Source organism: Dipodomys ordii, unplaced genomic scaffold, assembly GCF_000151885.1.
Source record: "Dipodomys ordii isolate 6190 unplaced genomic scaffold, Dord_2.0 Scaffold35, whole genome shotgun sequence".
In the NCBI taxonomy this organism is placed as follows: domain Eukaryota; kingdom Metazoa; phylum Chordata; class Mammalia; order Rodentia; family Heteromyidae; genus Dipodomys; species Dipodomys ordii.
Window position 1 is genome coordinate 12,466,943 of NW_012267251.1, and position 22,504 is coordinate 12,489,446.

Consider the following 22,504-nt stretch of genomic DNA (forward strand, 5'->3'; position numbering starts at 1 on the left):
GTCTCTGCTTCCATTTGAATATCATAACCCTCCCCGCCTCCATCCACCCTGAGCCACACTGTTATTTTCCCTGGTTTCAGTTACCCAAGGTCAGCTACAATCCAAAAATGATTCAATGGAAAATTCCAGAAAGAAAAAAGCTTGTAAGTTTGTTTGTTTGTTTGTTTTGTGAGTACTGGGGCTCAAACACAGGGCCTTCTGCTCTCACAAGGTTATCATAATTATAACCCGAGTTACAATATTGTAAAACGTACCTATGCGTTAAGCCAAGATTAAAAGCAGACAGTGCATGTAAAAATCATTCATTTGGGGAGTCACCCAGTTTCTCTCCTGTATCATTTAAATTGCCCAGGAATTCTCTGTGAGCCTCCGCCAGCCATTCCCAATGGAGAGATCCTGAGCAGCAGTGAAGATTTTCAGTATGGCATGGTGGTGACCTATCGCTGCATGCCTGGACCGAGAGGGAAGAAGCAGTTTAACCTGGTGGGGGAGCCATCCATATACTGCACCAACGATCCAGATAATAATGGCATGTGGAGTGGCCCACCCCCTCAGTGCATCACAGTCAATACCTGCGCTCCTCCAAGTGTGAAAGACGCAGTCATGGTGTCTGGCAACAGGAGCTTATTTTCCTTACATGATACAGTACAGTTTCAATGTCAACTTGGCTTCGTCATGAAAGGACCCACCAGTGTGCAGTGTGGGGCCCTGGGCAAATGGGAGCCGGAATTACCAAGCTGCTCTAGGGGTGAGTCTGAGGCCTGCAGAGCCCTGTGGTGACATGAGTGGTTGGAGGACCAGAACATCAGCACTGATTCTAGAGGATGGCTGTGTGATAAGCACAGTTGGCTGTCAGTTGTCTTGGGAGGTAGAAATTGTGTGTGTGTGTTTGTATGTGTGTGTGAGCGCGCGCGCGTGTGTGTATGTGCGCACACACATGCACACACGGGTGCTCTACAAACATTTATATAAACACATGCATTCAAGTTAAGAAGCAAAACTGAATCTAAGAATGCATGTCTCCTTGTGGTTCTCATAGAAAGGAGTTCTCTACCTGTGACACTAGCTCCAGCCTCCATCACCTATCCATTACACATCTATCAATAATTGCTAAGGCCTGATGAATGATTCATCTAATCAGGTAGCCACCCTGGTTACAGGAAATTTGCACATTTCATTCTGAAAATAGATCCAGAAGGCAGTTACCCCTCTGTCCTTGTTTTACACAGACAATGTTTGAAAGGTTTGTTTTTCCAAGATAAAGCAGATACTAACGTATAGATCAAAAGGTAGAAGCCATGTCTACCTGTCTTTCTCTAGAGCCTATGCTCTGCCAAATTCTTCAATTAATGGAGGTATTTAATGCAAGGAATGGGTTATGAAGAGGTTGGAAAGGCAAGAAGAGCAGGAGGAAGGCAGTATCACCAGAGGGTCAGGGAGCAGCTATTACCCCAAGACTGGAACACAGAGCCAATGCTCAGTGCCCACACAGCAGTCCCTGCTAATGCTTGCAGGCCCTGCCTCTGCTGCCAGCTTGCAGCTGGTCTCGGGGGAACCCAAATTGCTCTGATTAAAGTTGCTGCTACTAGAGTGAAAACTCCGAAGGCTGCCACTGCAGCAGCTACCTCTAGAAAGAGAAGGCATTCTGTCACTTTCTTTTCACTTAGTATACATGGAGGTGAAGCAATTGTAGTCAGTGTGAGGCTACAAAACCCACCAACCTTAGTAATTTTACTCCATGTGAACAGAATTTGGAAGAATTCTACCAGGAACTAGGATTCCTTAAGCATAGATGTATTCTTAATCATGGATGTTACAGAATAAACAAAGAACTAAGGCATCTTCTGTTCTTCAATGGATCATTTTTCTTTTCTTTTTCTTTTTTTTTTGTCTGTCACCAGGCTTGAACTCTGGGCCTGGGTGCTGTCACTCAGTTTTTCCGCTCAAGACTAGTGCTCTACCGCTTAAGCCATAGCACCACTTCCAGTTTTCTAGTGGTTTATTGGAGATAAGAGTCTCTCGGAGTTTCCTGCCCAGGCTGGCTTTGAACTATGATCCTCAGATCTCAGCCTCGTAGGTAGCTAGGATTACACATGTGAGCCACCAGCGCCTGGCTAATGGATCATTTTTTAGTGGATCAGTTTCATGACTTTGTAGGTCCATTAATAGTTTTTTTTTCCAGTCCTAGGGGCTTGAACTCAGAGTCTGAGCACTATGTCTGAGCCTCAAGGCTAGCGCTCTTATCACTTGAGCCACAGCTCCACTTCCAACTTTTTCTAAGTAGTTTATTGGAGATAGGAGGGTCATGAAGTTTCCTGCCTGGACTGGCTTGGAACCATGATTCTCAGATCTTAGTCTCTTGAGTAGCTAGGATTATAGGCATGAGCCATTAATAGTTGTGGGTTTATATGTGTGTGTGTGTGTGTGTGTGTATGTATATGTATGTATATATATACACACAAACTGTAATACCCATAGTAATACCCATATTTTTAGCCAGTTCACCATTGAAGGGAAAAAACTGTTTTATGGAATGAACTGTGCTTTGGTTCTCTTTCTCTAGGATGCCAGCCTCCTCCAGGAATCCTGCATGGCCAGTATACCCCAAGTGTGGACATCTTTTCAGTAGGGCAGGAAGTATTCTACAGCTGTGAACCCGGCTATGACCTCAGCGGGGCTGCGTCTCTGCAGTGCACACCCCAGGGAGACTGGAGCCCCGAAACCCCAACGTGTGCAGGTGTCTAGACTCGCAACTGGCTTTCACATCACTCTGCCTCTCCCACGTCAGACTTAATTCCTCTTTTCGTTTTCCCCTCCTAGTGAAATTATGTGATGACTTCACCAGCCAACTCCTTCATGGTCATGTGGAACTTCCACCAAGTCTACAATTTGGGGCAAAAGTGACCTTCAGTTGTGATGAAGGGTGAGTTTGACTTGGAAGAAAGAGACCCAGATACTCCGTACTGGATAGTGACTGTGTCAAATTCAAGAGTACACATACAGATTGACTTAGTTGAAGGCCATCAACTTCTGATGGAAAGATAGTTTTTTATTTGTTTTGTTGTTGGTCATGGGGCTTGAATTCAGGGCCTGGGCACTGGCCCTGAGCTTTTTTTGTTCAAGGCTTGCACTTTACCCCTTTAGGCCACAGCTCCACTTCCAGTTTTCTGGTGGTTAATTGGAGGTAAGAGTCTCATGGACTTTTTCCTGCCTGGGCTGGCTTCGAACCACAATCCTCAGATCTCAGCCTCCTGAGTAGCTAAGATTACAGGAGTGAGTCACTGGTGCCTGGCATGGAAGGGTAAAATAAGGTAGGAACTTAGTGGTGCCAACAGCAGGAGAGAAAATGAAAGTACACGCAGAGACAGTAACTGATCGTGGTGTGTTAGCTGGCATTTGAAGTGTCTAGATAAGTGATTACTTGAAAGTTAAATGCATACTTTCATAAAAAACTTGGTAGGGGAAAAAAGTTGTAAGAATAAGAGAAAATTGTTCACCCAATAACGAGTTATCCAAGAGTTGCTTCAGGATACTTAAAACTAATTAGTAGTGGAATTTATATTAGTAAATGGATAAGGGTGCTTTGATCTAATCATTTTTCTTCATGTCAGTGCTGTCTTTGATATTGGGACCATAATGGCCAATGTTGGTGCTTCAGGCGGTATTATTAATTGCTTGAATAAAACCAACACTCTTGGTGGTAGTGGATCCTATTGGTCTATGGGAAGTTAAGAAGATTGAGCAATAAAATGATTTTTTTAATACTTCCTCAGAAATCTTTGCCATTTACAAAGTCTACTGCCCAATAATGATCTCCAGTTTTAGAAGGTATAGGTGTCAGAAGGATCCTGTAATTAGCTGGGCATTTTAGTGTGATTGACTCCTCTGCTCCCCTCTCCCTCCCCATTCAGAACATTTGCTTCAGTATGCTTCTGTGATCTTCCTTCTTGCCCATTGCAATTATACTAGTAGGCAGGTGCTAGTGTCTCATGCCTAATAATCCTAGTTACTCTGAGGATCGTGGTTCAAAGCCAGCCTGAACAGGAAAGTCCATGAGGCTCTTATGTCCAGTTAATAACCAAAGTGGAGTTCCAGTGGTAGAGTGCTAGCAAAAAAGCTCAGGGAGAGTGCTGATGCCTGAGTTCAAGCTCCAGAATAGGCGCGCGCACACACACACACACACACACACACGCACGCACGCACGCACGCACGCACGCACGCAATGATAGCAGCAAAGAAAACAGTGCCTATTCTCTTTCTATCCCCTTGCTTATTTGTTCACCCAAATCAAGAGCTCTTTCCCTCCTGACCCACTGATGGGGACAAGTAGGATGTTGGCAGGCCACCAGCGAAAGATAGGCTCTGATCATGATCTGTGCTTATAAGGACGTCTGGTTCTATGTTCAGTGCCTTCCCTAGCGGATGGTGGGCAGTGGAATCTGTATGATGACTAAGCATACCAGCTCTAAGCACTTTGACAGTCAACAGAGTATTGAGATGTACTAATGAATTCAGATCCCTAATGAAATGAGGCTTTTATCTAGGCCTAAGCCTAAGAACCAGATTCTCTTTAGGCCCAAGTGAAGAATCTGAACATCTGTTCATATAAAGGAGAGTGGGAATTATTCAACCTGATTCTGATTTCTTTCTTAGGTTCCGATTAAAAGGCAACTCAGCTAGTTATTGTATCTTGGCTGGAATAAAAACCCAGTGGAACAGCAGTGTTCCTGTATGTGAACGTGAGTAGAAAGCCGCCTATGTAGTGCCACTTATTTGTTTTCCGGTGTATTTTGCCTCATGTATGATCAGTTGCCTGGATCATTACTGCTAAAACAAATACTTCTTTATTGGAAGAATTTCAAGAGAGGTCTTGTTGGTCTTATATATCATACATTATTGCATTAACCTGTACATAAATAACTTAATAATGTTGAGCCTCATGGGACAGAGATGTTAGAAGAGATCAAGTTATGTAAAGGTATGTCAGATTTTATTATTTTTCAGTTTTGTCATCAAGAAGTAATCCTCTGTACTTTTTATGCTCTTTTATCTTTTATCTAAGCTTTTTATTCATCCTGTCCTTCAGTCTGTATTGTTTACCAGCAGAGGATTTCTCATATGTAGAAAGAGTAAAGAGTAAGAAAAACTTCTGCTTTCATGGAGATCATTTTCTAGTTGGGAAACAGATAAGAAGGAAATTTTTTTTTAATTAAAAAAAAAAACACTATAGACTATAGAGGTTAAGAATGTGGCTCAAGGGCTGGGAAGGTGGCTCCGTGGTAGAGGGCATGCCTTGCATGCCTGAGACGCTGAGTTCGATTCCTCGGCACCACATAAGCAAAAAGAAAAAAGCTGGAAGTGGTGCTGTGGCTCAAGTGGTAGAGCGCTAGCCTTGAGCTGAAGAGCTGAGGGACAGCGCCCAGGCCCAGAGTTCAGGCCCTACGACTAGACCCCCCTACCCCCCAAAAAGGAAAGTGATTTAATCTTCATCTGCAACATGGATTAATAAAACCTATAATTAAAAAAAAAAAGAATGTGGCTCAAGGGGCTGAGAATGTGGCTTAATGGCAGAGTACTTGCCTAGCATTCATGAGGCCCTGGATTCGATTCCTCAGTATCAGAATAATAATAACAAAATAAAAGAATGTAGTTCAGTGGTAAAGCACTTGTTTCCCTGGCAAATATGAGGCCCTGAGTTCAATCCCTAGTTCTGTAAAAACAGAAATTCAAGGCTATATAAAATAGCCTGTTAAACAGTGATATGTGAGAAAGAGAATAAAACAGGTTTTCCTGAGAGGCTAGCATTGTGCAGGGTGCTGAGGTGGTGAGCCATATCTTTGAAGTAATGAGGTGCCTTACATTTCAAAATTCATATCTTCTAAAGATGACAGGAATAGCTTCACAAAGATTTCCCTGGACTTTAAGGACCAAATAAATCTTCATCTGTCTTTTCATTGTCAACCCAGGGCTTTTGTTATGCCTGGTGTAAAGTACGTAATCAAGTGGTTATTGGCAAAACAAATTAATCACTTTCCAAATTCATTAAAAACAGCTAAGTGGTCCAGGCATCTGTCTTTTGGACTTGTGCCAAAGACAACATTTAGACCAAATGTCAGTTCTTTCTTAGCAAAAAAAAAAAAAAATAACAGCTTCCAGTTCCACTCACGTAAGGTATATCCTTTCTAAAAGGGGGGGAAAAAAACTGCCAATAATCCATTCACAGGGTACCCTTCTTAGCGTATTAGTCCTCTGGATTTGAACTCTAATAGAACTTAACCACTTATCTTCTTTCTAGAAATATTTTGCCCAAACCCTCCAACTATCCTTAATGGAAGACACACAAGCACGCTTCTGGGAAATATTCCCTATGGACAAGAAGTGTCTTATACTTGTGACCCCCACCCAGACAGAAGGATGACCTTCAACCTCACAGGGGAGAGCACCATCCGCTGCACCAATGACGGTCAAGGGAATGGGGTTTGGAGTGGTCCTCCCCCTCGCTGTGACCTTTTTGTTCCCTCTAGTTAGTATCCATTTCTACAGATCCTAAATGGGTTGACGTGGACAGTCTATGCAAGAATCTCCTTATTCCTTCAGTGGCAGTTAGTTTTGCTTGTGAACATGGCTTTGTTAGGAATGGTAGAGACAAAACTGTCCCCTAGGTGAATGGAAGATGGGTTCTAGATGTGACATGCTGGCAATAGTCTAGCTAAGCCCAATAGTGCATACCTGTAGTTCTAGCTACTTAGGAGGTTGCACTAGGAAGATTGAGCCCAGTAGTTCAATGTCAACCCGGCAATATAATGAAATTCCATCAAAAAACAAAACAAAGCTTTATGTAAAACCAATTTGTTGGTCTTCTAATGGCCTTTTCTATGAGTTGAAAATGAAGAGTTGGGTTTGTGAAGAGAATTGGTAAAATCCAGATTTTATGGGGAATAGTTTAACAACACTGAAAAGTGTCAAAACAAATGTTCTTTCATGGCAAAATACTGTTAGTTGTCTTTTACTAGACAGATATACACAAGAGAAAAAAACGATATATTCTATATATCTGAGGGGCTGGGAAGGTAGCTCAGTGATAGAGTGCTTGCCTTGTATGCATGAGGCCCTGGGTTCGATTTCTCAGCACCACATAAGTAGAAAAAGCCGGAAGTGGCACTGTGGCTCAAGTGGTTGTGTGCTTGCCTTGAGCTGAAGAGCTGAGGGACAGCACCCAGGCCCAGAGTTCAGGTACCATGACCAAAAAAAAGGAAAAAAAAAAAGAAAAGATATATTCTATATATTTGAGATCAATGTGGTTTACTATACTAGATATTCATCCACAATTTACTTCAGAATGGATAATGCTTTGAATAACTAATGAAATGCAGATATAAGTATTCATATTTTATTATTTCCCAAGTGCTTTGTTCAAGCTGCTGCCCACATTTGGTTAGCCTTTTATCTCACCATTAACAAAAGCAGCTCGGGATAACCTGGATCAATGAAAGTGTAGGATGTGCTCTTAGTCTCTGTAGTTCATTTTTTAAAAACATGTTCATCTGGCTTTAAAGGAGAGTCCCTGATGATCTTAAGCTCATTTGAGGCTCTGCTGGTTATTATGAGCTCTCCATTCTCCAGTAAGAATGGAACAGCATAGAACTGATGGACATCTGTGGTCCTTCTATCTGATAGGAGAGAATACAGAGGACTGTGTCTTAAGTACTGAGTCTGGGTGGAAAGAATCAGTCTTCTACTCATTAGCTAACAGTGAGTGGTTCATGACCTGCCTGCCTCGGGTCTTCATGTAGCCTGAGATACCTGGGTTGCTGTATTTGCACTTCTCAGCTGAACTTGGTGTCTTTTCTTGGTTTGTGTGTGAACTTGGTCTTAGCTTGCCCACATCCACCCACAATCCAGAACGGGCACCACATTGGTGACTACACATCGTCATATCTTCCTGGGATGAAAGTCAGCTACATCTGTGACCCCGGCTACCTGTTGGTGGGAAGGGGCTTCATTTTTTGTACACATCAGAGAACCTGGAGCAAATTTGATCATTATTGCAAAGGTATCTCATTTCTTGATATTTCTTATTCTGTGTTCTTACAGAAAATTTACCACAAGGCTAGTGAGATTGAGCTTTCATTGACATGATGATTTGGCAAGATTGGGAGGATAGTACTGGTACTGGGGCTTGAACTCAGGGCCTGGGAGCTGTTCCTTAGGTCTTTCATTCAAGGCTGGTGCTTTACCATTTGAGCCACACCTCTACTTCCAGCTTTGGGGGATTAACTGGAGATAAGAGTCTCCTGGACTTTCCTTCCCAGGCTGGCTTCAAACCTTGATGCTCAGATCTCAGCCTTGTGAGTAGCCAGGATTACAGGCATGAACCACCAACACCTAGCTGATGAGTGAGTATTGATGGAAAAGGGAAAAGCCGAACAAACCATAGGAAGGCACACTCCCAAGGCCTTCCAAGGATTAATTCTACTACTCAATAAAACCCCTATTTCCAATAACACACCAAGAAATCCAGAAGTAGAGCTGTAGCTCAAGTAGTAGAGTACTAGCCTTGAGCTGAAAAAAGCTCAGAGACAGCGCCCAAGGCCTGGATTCAAGCCCCAGGACTAACAAAAAGCAAACAAAAAAAGAAGAAAGAGAAAGATATCCCATGACTCCACAGGATTCTGAGATCTTTCCAGAAGTTACTTGTGTTAGACTTCAAAAAAATCTGAAGAAACGAGGTTCTTATTCTTGCAGTCCCACAGAGGAAAAGATAAAGGCCAGAGAGACCCAATCACTAGTCCTTGTTAGCCAGCTTATGAGTGTGTGAGAGGAGAGGGGTCAAAGGTTGGACCCCAGAATCCCTGCCTGTATCCTGGCTGTACACTATGCTATATGTTGTTTCCTTTATATTAAAAAAAATATGGGGTAGTTTTAATTTAGAAGCCTGTAAGCTAAGTGTTTTTGCTTTGTAGTATTTATTATTTCATATATTCTTTTTATTTTTTATTTTTTGTCGGTTGTAGGGCCTGAACTCTGGGCCTGGGCGCTGTCCCTCAGTTCTTCAGCTCAAGGCGAGCGCTCAACCACTTGAGCCACAGTGCCACTTCTGGCTTTTTCTGCTTATGTGGTGCTGGGGAATTTAACCCAGGCCTCATGAATGCAAGGCAAGCACTCTACCACTGAGCCACCTTCCCAGCCCCGTATTCTTTTTTTTAGACTGATTAGGCTGAGGGCAGGGTAGGCAGAGGTTCACGTTCAGACATGCCCCAGAGTTCTGTGGTCCACCCAGCTGCAGGAACATTGAGTCTTGTCTCTCCACAGAGTCTCAGAAACCCTTCTCAGTGTTGCCAGCCCTCTCATTCTAGAGACAGAGAAAAGGCAGCCTATCACAGTAAGAACAGTGATGCTTCTGTGCTAATCATAGCAAGAATAGGTTGCACATAACACACAGTTCTGTGGCTCTGCTTACATCTAGAAGTTCATGTGTTGGAAGTGGAAGCATGGTTTCAAGTGGTAGAGTGCCAACCTTGAGTGAAAAAATAAACCACAGGAAAGTACAAGGCTACAGGTTAAGCTCCAGTACTGGCGCGCGCACGCACACACACACACATACACAACACACACACACACCAGAAGATCATGTGCTTCTGTCATATAAAATGTTTGAAAATTCAAAACATATTTCAGCAGTGGGGGTTGAGACTCAAAAGGGGAATATGCCCTTTGCTGGGAACTGCTTTCTTCTCATTTATATATTTATTCAAATATGACAAGTATTGAATATTTATAATTCATTTTGTCTTAACTGTCCTCTTCAAGCATGCTTTATACTAGTGATTTTTCATCCAGAGCATGAGCAAAAATCAGCTAGGAACTTTGGTAAAAGAACAGGTTCTTCTGCTTCATTCCATGGACTTACTTTTACCGAAGGGGTCTGTTGTTTTTAAATCCATCTACTATTTTCATACAGGAAGATCACATGATACCTATAAAGGAAAAATAATATTTTAGGCTAATTTTGAGGCTCTTATAAGACAGACATTTCTCTTGAAGCTGAAGAAAGTAATGATGGGTAGGTAGGAAAAACAAACAAAAGGAACGGTTAACTAAGATAAAGTAAATCAAGTGGGAAAAAATCATACTTAAAATTCAAAATCATGACTAACTTCTTTATGTGTGGATATGGGCCAGAGACATGCATGTCACTGACCAAAAAATACCGGTATATGTTAGATATCTTGGAAGAATTAAATGACATTGCTGTAGCCTTATGGTAAGACCCACGTGAATCTAAAGGTAGAATGTGACTGTCCTAACTCCTCAGCCTTCTGGAACTTTCCAGTTGCAGAATAAATAATCAAAAGTATTCCATGTTCCTTCACTGTATAGCAGAAATAGAAGTAGGAGATTGTTAAATCATAGGATGTTTGGAAGAGTCAAAGGTCAACTGACCTTTCAATCAACTCTTGATTGAAAACATGTCTCCTCTTTGCCAAATGCAAAGTAAGTGTAGGATCCCAGGTATTTCTATTGGGATGATTGCAGCTAACAATAATAGCTTGGTTCTGATTTTTCTGGTTTCAGAAATAAAATGTAGCCTCCCACCATTTATGGATGGAATCCGGAAGGAGATGGAAATTAAAGAAGAATATCATTATCAGGAAAACATAACTCTAGAGTGCCAACATGGGTATACATTGGAAGGCAGCCCCTGGAGCCAATGCCAAGCGGATGGATGGCACCCTCCATTGGCTGTATGTACATCTAGTAAGTACAAGGCAATGAATGTAGCCCTTCCTAGCTGTGGTGACTTTTCATTCACACATCTCGCACCAAGTATAATGTGATATTTATGGTATTGACTAATGAAGAAATCAAAGATATTCCATCTCAAGAAAAGAATTACAAATTGGAATAGCAACTGTCTCATGATGAGATGACCTGAGCAATTGTAACTGCAGGAAGGGACATTTAGCCTGTGCCTTCCTTCGACTGTTTTGCTGGGACTAGGAGTATTGCTCAGTGGTAGTGCTATCTGTCTACTTTAATGCACTTGGCTCCAGGCTGGATCCTCAACACTGCGAAGAAAAAAAAATGTGTTCTGGAGGGACATCTGCCCCTTGTCAAGGCAGGAAAAGAACTTTAATCGTCAGTAACTAGACATTGAAGCTCTAATTTACTAGAATAAGTAAATTGATCAGTGTTCCCTTCCTCCTCCTCCTCCTCTTCTTCCTCCTTCTGTTTGCTGACACTGGGTTTGAATTCAGGGCTTCACATTCTCACTTTGCTTTTTTCTTTAACGCTGGTGCTCTACCTCCTGAAGCACACCTCCACTTTCAGCTTTTGGCTAGTTAATTGGAGATAAGACTGTCATGGACTTTTTTTCTCAGGCTGGCTTTGAACCTTGATCCTCAGGTCTCAGTATTCTAAGAATTACAGGGGTAAACCACCAGCACCTGGCATGTTTCTTATTGATATTCCTAAAACTAGCCCATCATTCCTTTGCCACTTCAGGATTTTTCCTCTAAAAAGTCTAAAAAAAACAAAACCATCTGCTTAGGTCATTCCTTCAGACACCCCATGTACATATAAGTCAAATAAAACTTGTTTAATTTTGTTAATCAGCCTGTTATTAACTTGGTTCCTAGATTCATCTATAAACTAAGGAGTGACAAAGGAGATCTCTTCTTTCTCACGCTTCTTTGTTTCTTTTTGGCAATCACTGGGCTTGATCTCAGGGCCTGGGCACTGTCCCTGAGCTCTTTTGCTCAAAGTGAGGGCTCTACCACTTTGTGATCCACAGTGCCACTTCAGGTTTCCTGGTGGTTCATTAGAGAGAAGAGTCTCACGGACTTTCCTGCCCAGGCTGAATTCGAACTGCAGTCCTCAGATCTCAGCCTCCTGAGTAGCTAGGATTATAGCCACCACCGGTGCTGGTGCCTGGCACCACACTTCTTGATATCCAGCTATTAGCTCTTCCCAGGAAGCTTATGGCAATGAGAAGAGGACCAGCCTTTCTCCCCTCACTCTCCTCAAGGAGTCCTGTGTTTTGTCTGTGTATATCACTTCAGAGTTGCATGCATCACATGATTTCTTTGTAGACTGGGAGCCGTAAAAGCTAGGCATACTTCAGTGGGAAAGAAGGCCTTCAAGAAAACTTACCAGCATGGGTCAGGGAGTACTTTCCATGCAGCAGAGCTCAGGCCCTCCATTCTCAATGCTGTAGATTACAGGAATAGCAGTCCAGACCAGACTATTGGGAAAATAACTAGAAGGCAAAATGAGCTGGAGGCATGGCTCAGGTGGTACAGTGCATGCTTAGCAAGCACAAGCCCTGAGTTCAAACCCAGGACAAGAAAATAATTAACTGAGTACTAAAGATTGTCCTGCACACAAGAGGCTGTTGGATTATGTTGTATGCCAGATTGATGTTGTGATTCTTGTCTTCCTTTTTAGGCTCACGTACTACTCTCATAATTGGTAAGTTTTGTGAAGGGGTTGTGGTATCTTTGACAGTAAGTATCTACTTGTTTAACTTTTTACCTTACTTAGCTACTTATAATGAATACAGTGTAAAAAGAGATCAAAAGGCCATCATAAGGTTCAATTAAAATGAAAATAAGTGTATTTTTCATCAAAGGATTTTTTTTGAACCATTACAAATGAAAAAATCATCCTTTCGTGTAAAAAAAAAATCATTGTTTGGGGGCCAGAGACACGGCTCAAGTGGTAGAGTACCTGTCTAGCAAGTCAAAGGCCATAAGTTCAAACCCTATTATGGAAAAAATACATACATAGGTGTGTATATGTGTATACTTATATATATAGAGAGAGGTATGTGTAGATAGAGAGAGGAGGAAGAAAGAGAAATATTTCAATGTGAGTAGAGACAGCAACTTCCTCTTTGTTTCCAGATGGTAATCTTGCACAAACTGAAAGCAGCAGGACTGGTTTGCTGAGTTCATTTCTATGGTTTGTCTATATAAGAATAGGTGTTTTATTTTGTTTGTTTTTGGTGCTTACACAGGGGCTTTAAATGAGGGCCTCACACTCCCACTTAGCTTTTTCCATTGAAGACTGGTACTCTACCACTTGGGCCACAGCTCTATGTCTGGCTTTACACTGGTTAATTGGAGATAAGAATCTCATGGAGTTTTGTGCCCAGATTGGTTTCAAACTACCATCTTCAGATCTAAGCCCCTTGAGTAGCTAGAATTGCAGGCGTGAGCCACCAGTGTCTGGCAGGAAAACTTTTATAGTAGTGTTTGCTCCAGATGAAATTCCTGTTGCTTGGAGACATGGCCAGGCCGCAAGAACTACAGCCCTATGATGTTTTCCGTCTACTTCCTGAAGGTCAACCCTAAGATAGAACTTACAGTTGCATATAAAAGTTGCTTGACAACCTTTAGGAGAATTAGGTATCAAGGTAAAATTTAAAACATCTGGGTGAAATTTTCCCCCTGTATTTAACTAATTTGTTTTCTTCTCTAGGCATCATCTTAGGTATGATCTTCCTTATTTTACTCATCATTGTGCTATTTTGGGTAATTCCCAGGTACAAAAAACGGTAAGTACAGCCCCATTCTCAAATAAATGCACACTGTTGTATTTACGTCCTTTTATAGGTCAAAGGGAAGTAAAAGAAATTCTCAAACAAAACCCACTATAACATAGACAAATGTGGTCATTCTTATAAGTCAAGCCCTTGACATAAAATAGGGAAAGCAAGTATTTAGAACTAAAGAAATGCACATGATAACTTTTTTTTAAATAACATTTTCAAGTTGGCTGGTGGCTCATGCCTGTAATCCTAGGCTACTCAGGAAGCTGTGAGGATTACAGTTCAAAGCCAGCTAGGGCAGGAAAGTCCATGAGAGTCTTATCTATAATTAATCATAGAAAAAGCTAGAAGCGGTGCTGTAGTTCAAGTGGTAGAGTACTAGTGGAGCAAAAAAGGAGCCCAGGGACAATGTTCAAGGCCCAGAGTTCAAGCCTCAAGATCGGCAAAATAAATAAATAAATGAAACATTTCAGAAGGAATTGAGAAAATGAGCAGAAAGAGGGCTTTGTTGTTGTTTTAAGACATTAATGAAGCGGGGGTGCTCACACTTGTAATCCTAGCTATACAGGAGACTGAGATCTGAGGATTGTGATTCAAAGCTAGTCTGGGCAGGAAAGACCATGAGCCTCTCCTCTCCAATTAGCCAGCAAAAAGCCAGAAGTGAGGTGTGGTTCGAGTGGTAAAGCACTAGCCTTGAGTGAAAAAGCTAAGGGAGTGAAAAAGCCTCGAGTTCAAGCCCTAGTATCAACAAAAAACAGAACAAAATGAAATCCTGCTCCTGCTTCTATTTCTTCCACATTCATTAAAACCATCAAGTTCATCATAGAACCAGGGATGTGTCAGGGCAAAGGATACCAGTCCTCTTTATCCTCAAAAGTCAGGGAGGTCAGCCCCTCGTACATCAGAGCATCTTACGGTCAAAACCGGTACATCTGTGCATCTGTAAATATTTCCTAAACACTTTCTAAGCTTTCCTTTTTGGCCCATTATACTTCCTGGGCTAATGACTGCACACTTCCATCACAAAACACGATTTGTCTTCATGTTAGAAATAATCCATAACTAACTGGGAGGGAAAGTAGTTACCATTTAAATTTAGATTCTCAGGATATAGAAGTCTTTCTCCTAGAATCCATTGAGCTGATCCATCACCATCTTCTTCCATGAGTAAGGCCTGGGGCTAAATTGGTGCAGCTGTGTAGGAGGTGACTGCTTGTTCCTCATCTGCAGGTGCTAGCAGTAAAGAAGGAACAAGTCATAGAAGAGACATAGTAGAGATACAATATTAGTGGGCTCACCTGCCTCATAGGGTCAGTGACCATGGGCTTCATTTGGGTCATCCTGCCAGAAGAGCAGCTTAACTGGGAGCTAAAAATGTGGATTGAGGGGGAGAGTATAGAAGAAAGCCTATGCTAAGAGAGACCAGACCTGGAACCATACAAACTAGGTCTGCCTCTGACATAGGACACTATCAGAAGATGCAAAAGCCATCTGAAGATTCACTAAGAAATTAAAGTGAGACAAAAGTAGAAAGAAGACACACACACATACACACACACACACACACACACACACACACAGAAATAGTCCCACCTTCTTTCAAACATGGGCAGAATGTGGGTGCACTTGCCATACCTGCACAGCTGAATCGCCAAGCCCTCTATGCTCTCTCAACCACAGAGCCCATTCTTGTCCCCCTGGCTGGCCCCTGACTCATGGTCTTGTCCCCAGTTCTATGAGATAGTAAAGAGGAACTAAGTGATGAGAACTTAGAAATGAATTAGCTTTGTGTCTTCATTCTTAAATCCTAAATGTCAATTCATACATACAAATCTACAGTTGATCTGCTTCCTTTATAAAACATAACGTGCTTGTCAAATAACCCTGGAAGAGGCCCTTTAGCATTCCAGGTGAGAGCATGAGCTTTGTAGCCAGAGAAACCTGACTTCACAGCACATACCAACTCTGAAATCCTAGACAAGACACAATCCTTCCTAGCCATGCGTGGTGATACATGCCTATAATCCCAGCTTTTTGAGAGGCAGGAGGATCTTGAGTTTGAGACCAGCCTCAGGTAAAGTTAGCAAGGCCCTATCTCAAAAAACAAAATATAAAATAAAAGGGTTGAGGGCATGGTTCAAGTGGTAGAGCACTTGCTTAGTATATGTGAGGTCTTGTATTCAGTTTCTAGTAGAGAAGAAAAAACAACCCTCTCAGTTTCATTTTGTTGCCTGTTTAATGTAGATAATTGTTCCTATCTTCCTAAACACAGCTCCTCCCATACTGAATGTCAGAAAATGTTAGGTGGACATGATGTTAATGTGATTACGTATTTCCCCTTACTATAAATGCTTTCTTCATTTTTTTGCAAGTACTGGCGTTTGAACTCAGGGCTTTGCGCTTGCTAGGTAGGTGCTCTAGCCCTTGAGCTATGCCTTCAACCCTTTTTGCTCTGCTATATTTTAGATAGCATCTTGATTTTTTTACCCTATTTATGCTTCCCACCTTAGTTGGATAACAGGTACATCCCACCATGCTCAGCTTTTTTATGTTGCTATGAAGGTCTATAAACATTTGTTTAGCCTGACCTGGAACTGTGGTCCTCCTATTTCTGCCACCTGAGCAGCTAGGATTATAGTCACTAGCAAGTGGCCATTCTACTACCTTTTTTTTTCCTTCATTTTTGGCTGTACTGGAGATTATACTCAGTGTTTTGTGCTTTCTGGGAAGGTATGATATTACTAAAACCACATGACCAGTCCTTCTTTGTGTTAGTTATTTTCAAGGTCTGGTCTTACCTTATGCCTGGGCCCTGATCTTCCTGCTTGTGTTTCCCTGCATCACTGAGACAGATGCCACACTCAGTTCTTGTGCTTCTCCTGTAGCTGGGATAACAGGTGGACGCCATGCACAGCTCTTGGTTAAGATGGAGTCTCTCAAACATTGAGGCCCAGACTGGTCTTAATGTTGATCTTCCAACTCCTGCCTCCACCGTAGCTAGAATTACAGGCTTATGCCCAGTTATCTTTCAGGACCACAGCTGCTGATTGTAGGATCCTCATAGATTGTAGGATCCTTGTGCAGATGCTCAAATCCTTTCTATATGATGGTATACTATTTCCCTATCCTTATGTACAATCTCCTTATATGCCATAATTTATCTCAAGATTATTTATGAGACCCATAATACAATGGAAATGCCATGTAAGTAACTGTCATACTGTATTATTCACTAATGAATGGCAAGAAAAAATCTGTGTTGAGTGGAGTCACAACTGTCTTTAGTATGTGTAATCTAAGGTTGCTTATATGTATAGTGTGTAGCTGAGAGAGATAGACAACCTTATCTCAGGCAGTTACTGATACTCTGCTTACTGTGGGCAGTGCTTTTATGTAAAATAGAACTTTCCAGTACCACTCATTCATTAGCTACTGACAAAAAGGAACTTTGTGCAAAAGGATTGCAGTGCAAGGGCCATTTGTATCATGAAATCTGTCAGAACCTTCTGGTAACTCTGTTACTAATAAAAATTCCTTTAGAAATAAGGAAATGATTTAAAGCAAGATTACCTATCTATAAATAATTTAGGGTGTCCTGACACAATATATAGGATGGTTTTACTATTATGTCCTAATCCAAGTTTTCACTTTGTGTGAGAGATGAGATATGGTTATCATATCTTGCAAAGAGAAAACAGGAATTTAAAACAAATTATAACTTTAACCTCAAAATGCAAGTTATTAATTTCTTTCAAAACTGAAACTGAGATGACTAAGTTGGCTTTTCTGTTTCCTTCCCTTCCCCCAACAAATAGCAATATTACGCATGGAAAGTCTAAAGAAGTGAATATCAATCTATACCCTCCAGAAAGCGACCATGCCCAGCCCCAAAGTCTTCTATCAAGTAAAGAAAACAGCAGGTACCTGTGCTTGTGGTGAAGTCAAAATGTAACAATTCAAATATTGCCCATGGAAGTAGAATTGGAATAGTATACTGTCCTAGATAGGTCATGATACCAAACAACTTAGAAACTACCTCATTCACTGGAAACACCTCTGTTTACTCATTCATTCATTCACTCATTCATTTTCCTGGAATATTGCCTTTTCCAATGATTTTGCATAATGACTGTCAGTACTGTGTGTGACCAGGCACTATGTGGTTTTTCTTCTTCAGAGTATTCCTATAGTTTTGTGGTGTATACTGTGAACTCTGTGGTGTGTGTGTCTGTGTGTCTGTGTCTGTGTCTGTGTGCCTGCCCATACCAAGGTTTGAACTGGTAGTCTTACACTCTTGCTTCGTATTTTTAATCAAGGCTAGCATTCTACCCCTTGAGCCATACTTCCACTTCCGGCTCTTTAGTAGTTAACTTACACACAAGACTGTCATGTAGTTGTTTGCTCAGGGCTGGCTTTGAACTGCAATCCTCAGATCTCAGCCTTTCCTGGAGCTAGGATTATAGATGTGAGCCACTGGCGCCCAGCTGCTGTGAACCTTTCAGAAGTAGCATTTAGGAGTGTATCCTCAAGTCCGTCAGTTTCCATTAATGTATAGAATCTCTTTCAAATCCTCTGGACCCTCACCTTCCCTTTTCCCTGATTCTTTGCTTTCACTATCCCACTCGCCTCCTGTAACTAACTTCTCTCTCCTGAGACCATCCCTAACTCTTCATTCTTCTCCCTCTCCCCATCTCTTCCTGCCCTCTTTCTTTCTATCATTATATGCTCTCCCTTTTTGCTCAGATCTTTACTGCCTATTCAACTTACCCCATTTTCAACTCTCAGGTTACTTGCGAATTCAAACTTCCACTTTCCTGTATCATGCAGAGAAATGCATTTGCTCCTTGCTTTCTCCAGCTGTTCCTGGGCACTGTAATAATTTTTTACCCACAAATCTCAGGGCACTGTCAGAAAGAATTGCACAGTACCCTAGAAAAGAATTAGGCTCTGTCATCCAGAATGAAGTAGCAAAAAAAAAAAAAAATCACGTTCATTAAAAAAAAAAATTTCCTTTCTCTCAGTACTACCTCTTTCTGACCCTGGTCTGCATTCATCTAAGCCTGGTCTTCTCTAGCTACACCCATCAAGAATCCTAAATTTAACAAGGGAGCCCCAGGGAAAGGTAAGGGCACAAGGTAGGCATTTCATAATTAACCAAGATAGAGAAACTCTATTTGTTTTCCTAAACAAATAAAACACCAGGCTGTGTCTTCATTTCTCCTATGACAGAAGCGAATTGGTAATACCCTGTGTGTTCTCTGGCTTCCTAGTGACTTTCCTTCTGTCTTACATCTTATTTTTCCTTATTATTTATGATGGCAAATGAAATATGCATTTTTTAAAAAGTACCTCAGAGTTGATATTTTATTTTTCTGAATTTTTAGTGGTCTTCCACTCGGATACTTTCCAAATGGTTGTCTGCCTGTGCCTTGGGGTGCGTGGCTAGGTAACCAAAAGGTTATGAAAGTCTTGAGACATCATATAATCTTAGAAAAATGCCTGTTTTACTCTGATAAAGACAAAACTAGCACAGATACACATGTAAGTGAGTGAACATCTTATAGTGCAAGAGATTTAGAGCTGAAGAGAGAGAGAGTAGAGAATCTCCACAGGTGTCTAACTTACGCCTCCAAGGTCCAGAGGTGATGCTTCCACTTCCCGCTATCATGCTAGAATGGGAAGTTGTGAAAAATTGATTAGAGTCCAATTGTGCTGAGACAGCACTGAATCACTTTTACAGAAGTTTATTTTAGAAAACAGTCTTGCCACATTACCTGCCTAAAACACGTTCCCACCTTTCTTCTTGCCTAAGTTCTACGAACTTAGCTTGGAGTTCTCTTGACCAAAACGCTCTTCCCAACAACTCTAGTCCAAAATGATGTCCATCTTTGAAGCAGCATTTCCTGTATTATCTTTAAGTAGTTGTGCAAAGAAGTTTCCATTCAACAAAGCAGATTGTGAATACAGTACATCTTGATCAGCATCGCCCCTTTCAACATTCTCCCTGATCATTTTTAAAACAAGCTGTTTTCCCCTAAAAGTACTATATTTTCATTATTAGAGAGAGAGAGAGAGAGAGATAGGACAGATAGACAACATTGATGGATAGACAGATGAGAAAGATAGTATAGTCTGCAGTAAATCCTACCTGGTAGTAGTATTTTTGAACTTTGTTTTGCACATTTTACATGTGAAGAGCTGTACCTAAACTTTATATTAATGGTACAGTATTTAATCCTGCCTTTTCTTACCAGTGACCATCATTTCTGGGCGCTGGTGGCTCATGCCTGTAATCCTAGCTATTCAGGAGGCTGAAATCTGAGGTTGGCAGTTCAAGGCCAGATCAGGCAGGAAAGTCCATGAGATTCTTATGTCTAATTAACCCCTAAAAAGGCAGAAGTGGAGCTGTGACTGAAGTGGTAGAGCACCAGCCTGGCATGAAGAAAGCTCAGGGACAACACCCAGGCCTTGAGTTTAAGCCCAGTACTGTCATACACACACAAAATTTCTTTAAAGAGCAAAGATTTGTTTTACCTCATAGGTTCAGAGACGTTAGTCCATGATTGGCTGTGCCCATTCTGTGGTGAGTGGGCCAGGGCCAGGGCTTATCTTGGCAGGCACACCTGCAGCGATCACAACCTCCACCTAGGTCCTACTTCCTTCGTTTTCCTCTCTTTCCCTAAATGCCATCCTATTAATCCACCCAGGGACTAATCCACCAGTGACCGCAGAGCCCTTACGATACTATCACCTCTCAGTAACTGGGTCCAGCAGCTGGGGTCCAGGCCTTCACACACATGAGCTCTAGGGGAGACACTTCGCTTTCAAACCATAAAGGAAATCCTGAATAACGTCCATAGTTCCTTTAGAGGATTAAACTCTGGACCAGCGTTCCACAGGAGCCAGGTTAATCATGTGTGGCAAGAGGCAGTAGGCAAGGGGTGAGTTAGAGACTGTTTATTCATGAGACTTGTGCACCCAAACCAGGTGCGGGGAGAGACTGGATGACACAGGGAAAGAGGCAGATGCTAAGGACACAACTGTGGGTTGAAGGTCACGAAATGTTTGGAGGGGAGTTTGGGCAGGGGATGATGGTGAGGAATCAGGTGACAGAAATAATGGAGTCTGTTGACTATTGGGCCTCATCAGGGGCTGGGTCCCTTGGGGGAAGGACAGCCTTCCTGAACAGAGGAGAAGCTTTCGCACAGCAAGAAAAGCATTTCTCTTGTACTCAGTATACTACATGAGCTCCCTCTTAACTGTAGGAAGAGTAGGAGGAGATGCTTTCTGAAGATGATCCTCTTCCAACAGCCACTACCCACTGCCCTTCTGAAAAGACTCGAGGAAATACTTCCTGCATTGTGACTGACCTGTATGTTTCCTTGAATGAGGTTCTGTTCACTTATTTGCTCACATTTTCTTGGCTAGGTCAAATAACTCATTAATCTCTCTCTTATCTACTCAGTCTCAATTTACATCCAGCTTCTTGCGACCTACCTAGTTAGTAACCACATCCAACGGCGATAAACACATCTGATGAATTTGTATTTTCTACCTGACATCAGCCTCAAAATCGTTAGCATTTAAACATATAGAGTCTTGGTAGTTTCTGTTATCCGTCATGCTGTCATCTAAACAAACATATCCTGTTATTTCAGCGGCCTTCCTTGACAACATACTATAAAGCTGGAGCATACCTCAATTACATGTTGACTAGACAGGAGCCAATTCATTGCAATGGAAGAAGATCTGGACTCATGAAGATCTGAAGCTTCCCAGGCCTCCCTTCTCAGTCTGCCCTTCGGTCACTCCCTCAGGCTCTTCATCCTCTTGTTGGAGGATCAGATCCTTATTAAGCTCGAGAAAAATAGTTCAGGGACTTAAAGAAGTGTGTTGTTGTCTAAGAGTAGTGGTTTCTAAGTCAATCATTTCCCTTATTTCAAAATGTTCATAACATACACTGGAAAAGGAACACCTGGAATATGCACTGAGATATGAAAATAAGATGTACAGAATTCTATTATGCAGCGATAAGCAGTAATTACTTAATTTCCTTTTTGCCAGTAACTTCTCACATTTTTGTCTTTATACACACACACACACCTTTCTTGCTTCAATAGTTGCTTTATTTTATAGAGCAGAACCCACTCGTTTAAATAAGTTTGTAGAAAAAACATTTTATATCCATTTCTACTTTATGGATGAGGATTTTTGTTTACTATAGAGATATTAAACAATTGTGGGGAGAATGGTAAAGACTAAAATGTCAATCACTGGATATTTTCTTTTACAAATATTTTTACAAATATTACTATGTTTTATACTTTAAAAAACATGAAAAGTGAAATAAAAGAATAATTGTTACTGTTTAAAAAAAAACACCTAGATAACTTTGGTATAGCTTCAGAATACACTAGATCAACTAAAACAGCACCGCTTTTAAGAATGTATCAGTTGCTGGGAACCAGTGGCTCACTCCTATAATCCTAGCTACTCAGAGGCTGAGGTCTGAGGATCTCGGTTCAAAGCCAGCCCAGGCAGAAAAGTCCAGGAGACTTATTTCCAATAAACCACTAAAAACCAGAAGTGGCGCTGTGGCTCAAGCGGTAGAGCACTTGCCTTGAGCTGAAGAGCGCAGGGACAGCGCCCAAGCAGAGTTCAAGTTGCCCCACGACCAAAAAAAAAAAAAAAAGAATGTATCAGTTCACAGGAATTAAGTTACATCCAGATTGGCAAGATAACTGTAGATAAAAATAATGATGCATTGCATATTAAACAAAAAAAGCTTGAAGAAAAGATTTAGAATGTTTTTACCACACAAAGAAATAATAAATATTCGAGAGAACAGAGATTTGAAGGGCTGGGAAGGTGGCTCAGTGGTAGAGTGCTTGCCTTGCATGCCTAAGGCCCTGGGTTCGATTCCTCAGCACCACATAAGCAAAAAGAAAAAAG

General features: G+C 41.5%; 1 protein-coding gene across 4 annotated transcripts in view; it reads left to right on the plus strand.

Annotated features, from left to right (window-relative positions):
- The window catches only part of LOC105986440 (complement receptor type 1-like), a 35,209-nt gene extending 13,125 nt beyond the window's left edge, over nt 1-22,084 (plus strand). Inside the window, exons 5-15 of one of the 4 annotated variants that reach the window (XR_001175105.1) lie at nt 353-748; nt 2,564-2,737; nt 2,821-2,923; nt 4,654-4,739; nt 7,877-8,053; nt 10,576-10,758; nt 12,448-12,471; nt 13,483-13,558; nt 17,368-17,472; nt 18,574-18,674; nt 21,211-22,084. Coding sequence is in view for 2 of the 4 variants with exons in the window: in XM_013017340.1 (XP_012872794.1) it covers nt 353-748; nt 2,564-2,737; nt 2,821-2,923; nt 4,654-4,739; nt 7,877-8,053; nt 10,576-10,758; nt 12,448-12,471; nt 13,483-13,558; nt 17,368-17,472; nt 21,211-21,223 (1,337 nt within the window). In the remaining 2 variants the exon portion in view is untranslated. Of the gene's footprint in view, nt 1-352; nt 749-2,563; nt 2,738-2,820; nt 2,924-4,653; nt 4,740-7,876; nt 8,054-9,312; nt 9,374-10,575; nt 10,759-12,447; nt 12,472-13,482; nt 13,559-17,367; nt 17,473-18,573; nt 18,675-21,210 lie in introns of those variants that run through there. The other 3 variants (XR_001175106.1, XM_013017340.1, XM_013017341.1) reach the window with 3 other exon arrangements.
- Nucleotides 22,085-22,504: the final 420 nt, after the last annotated feature.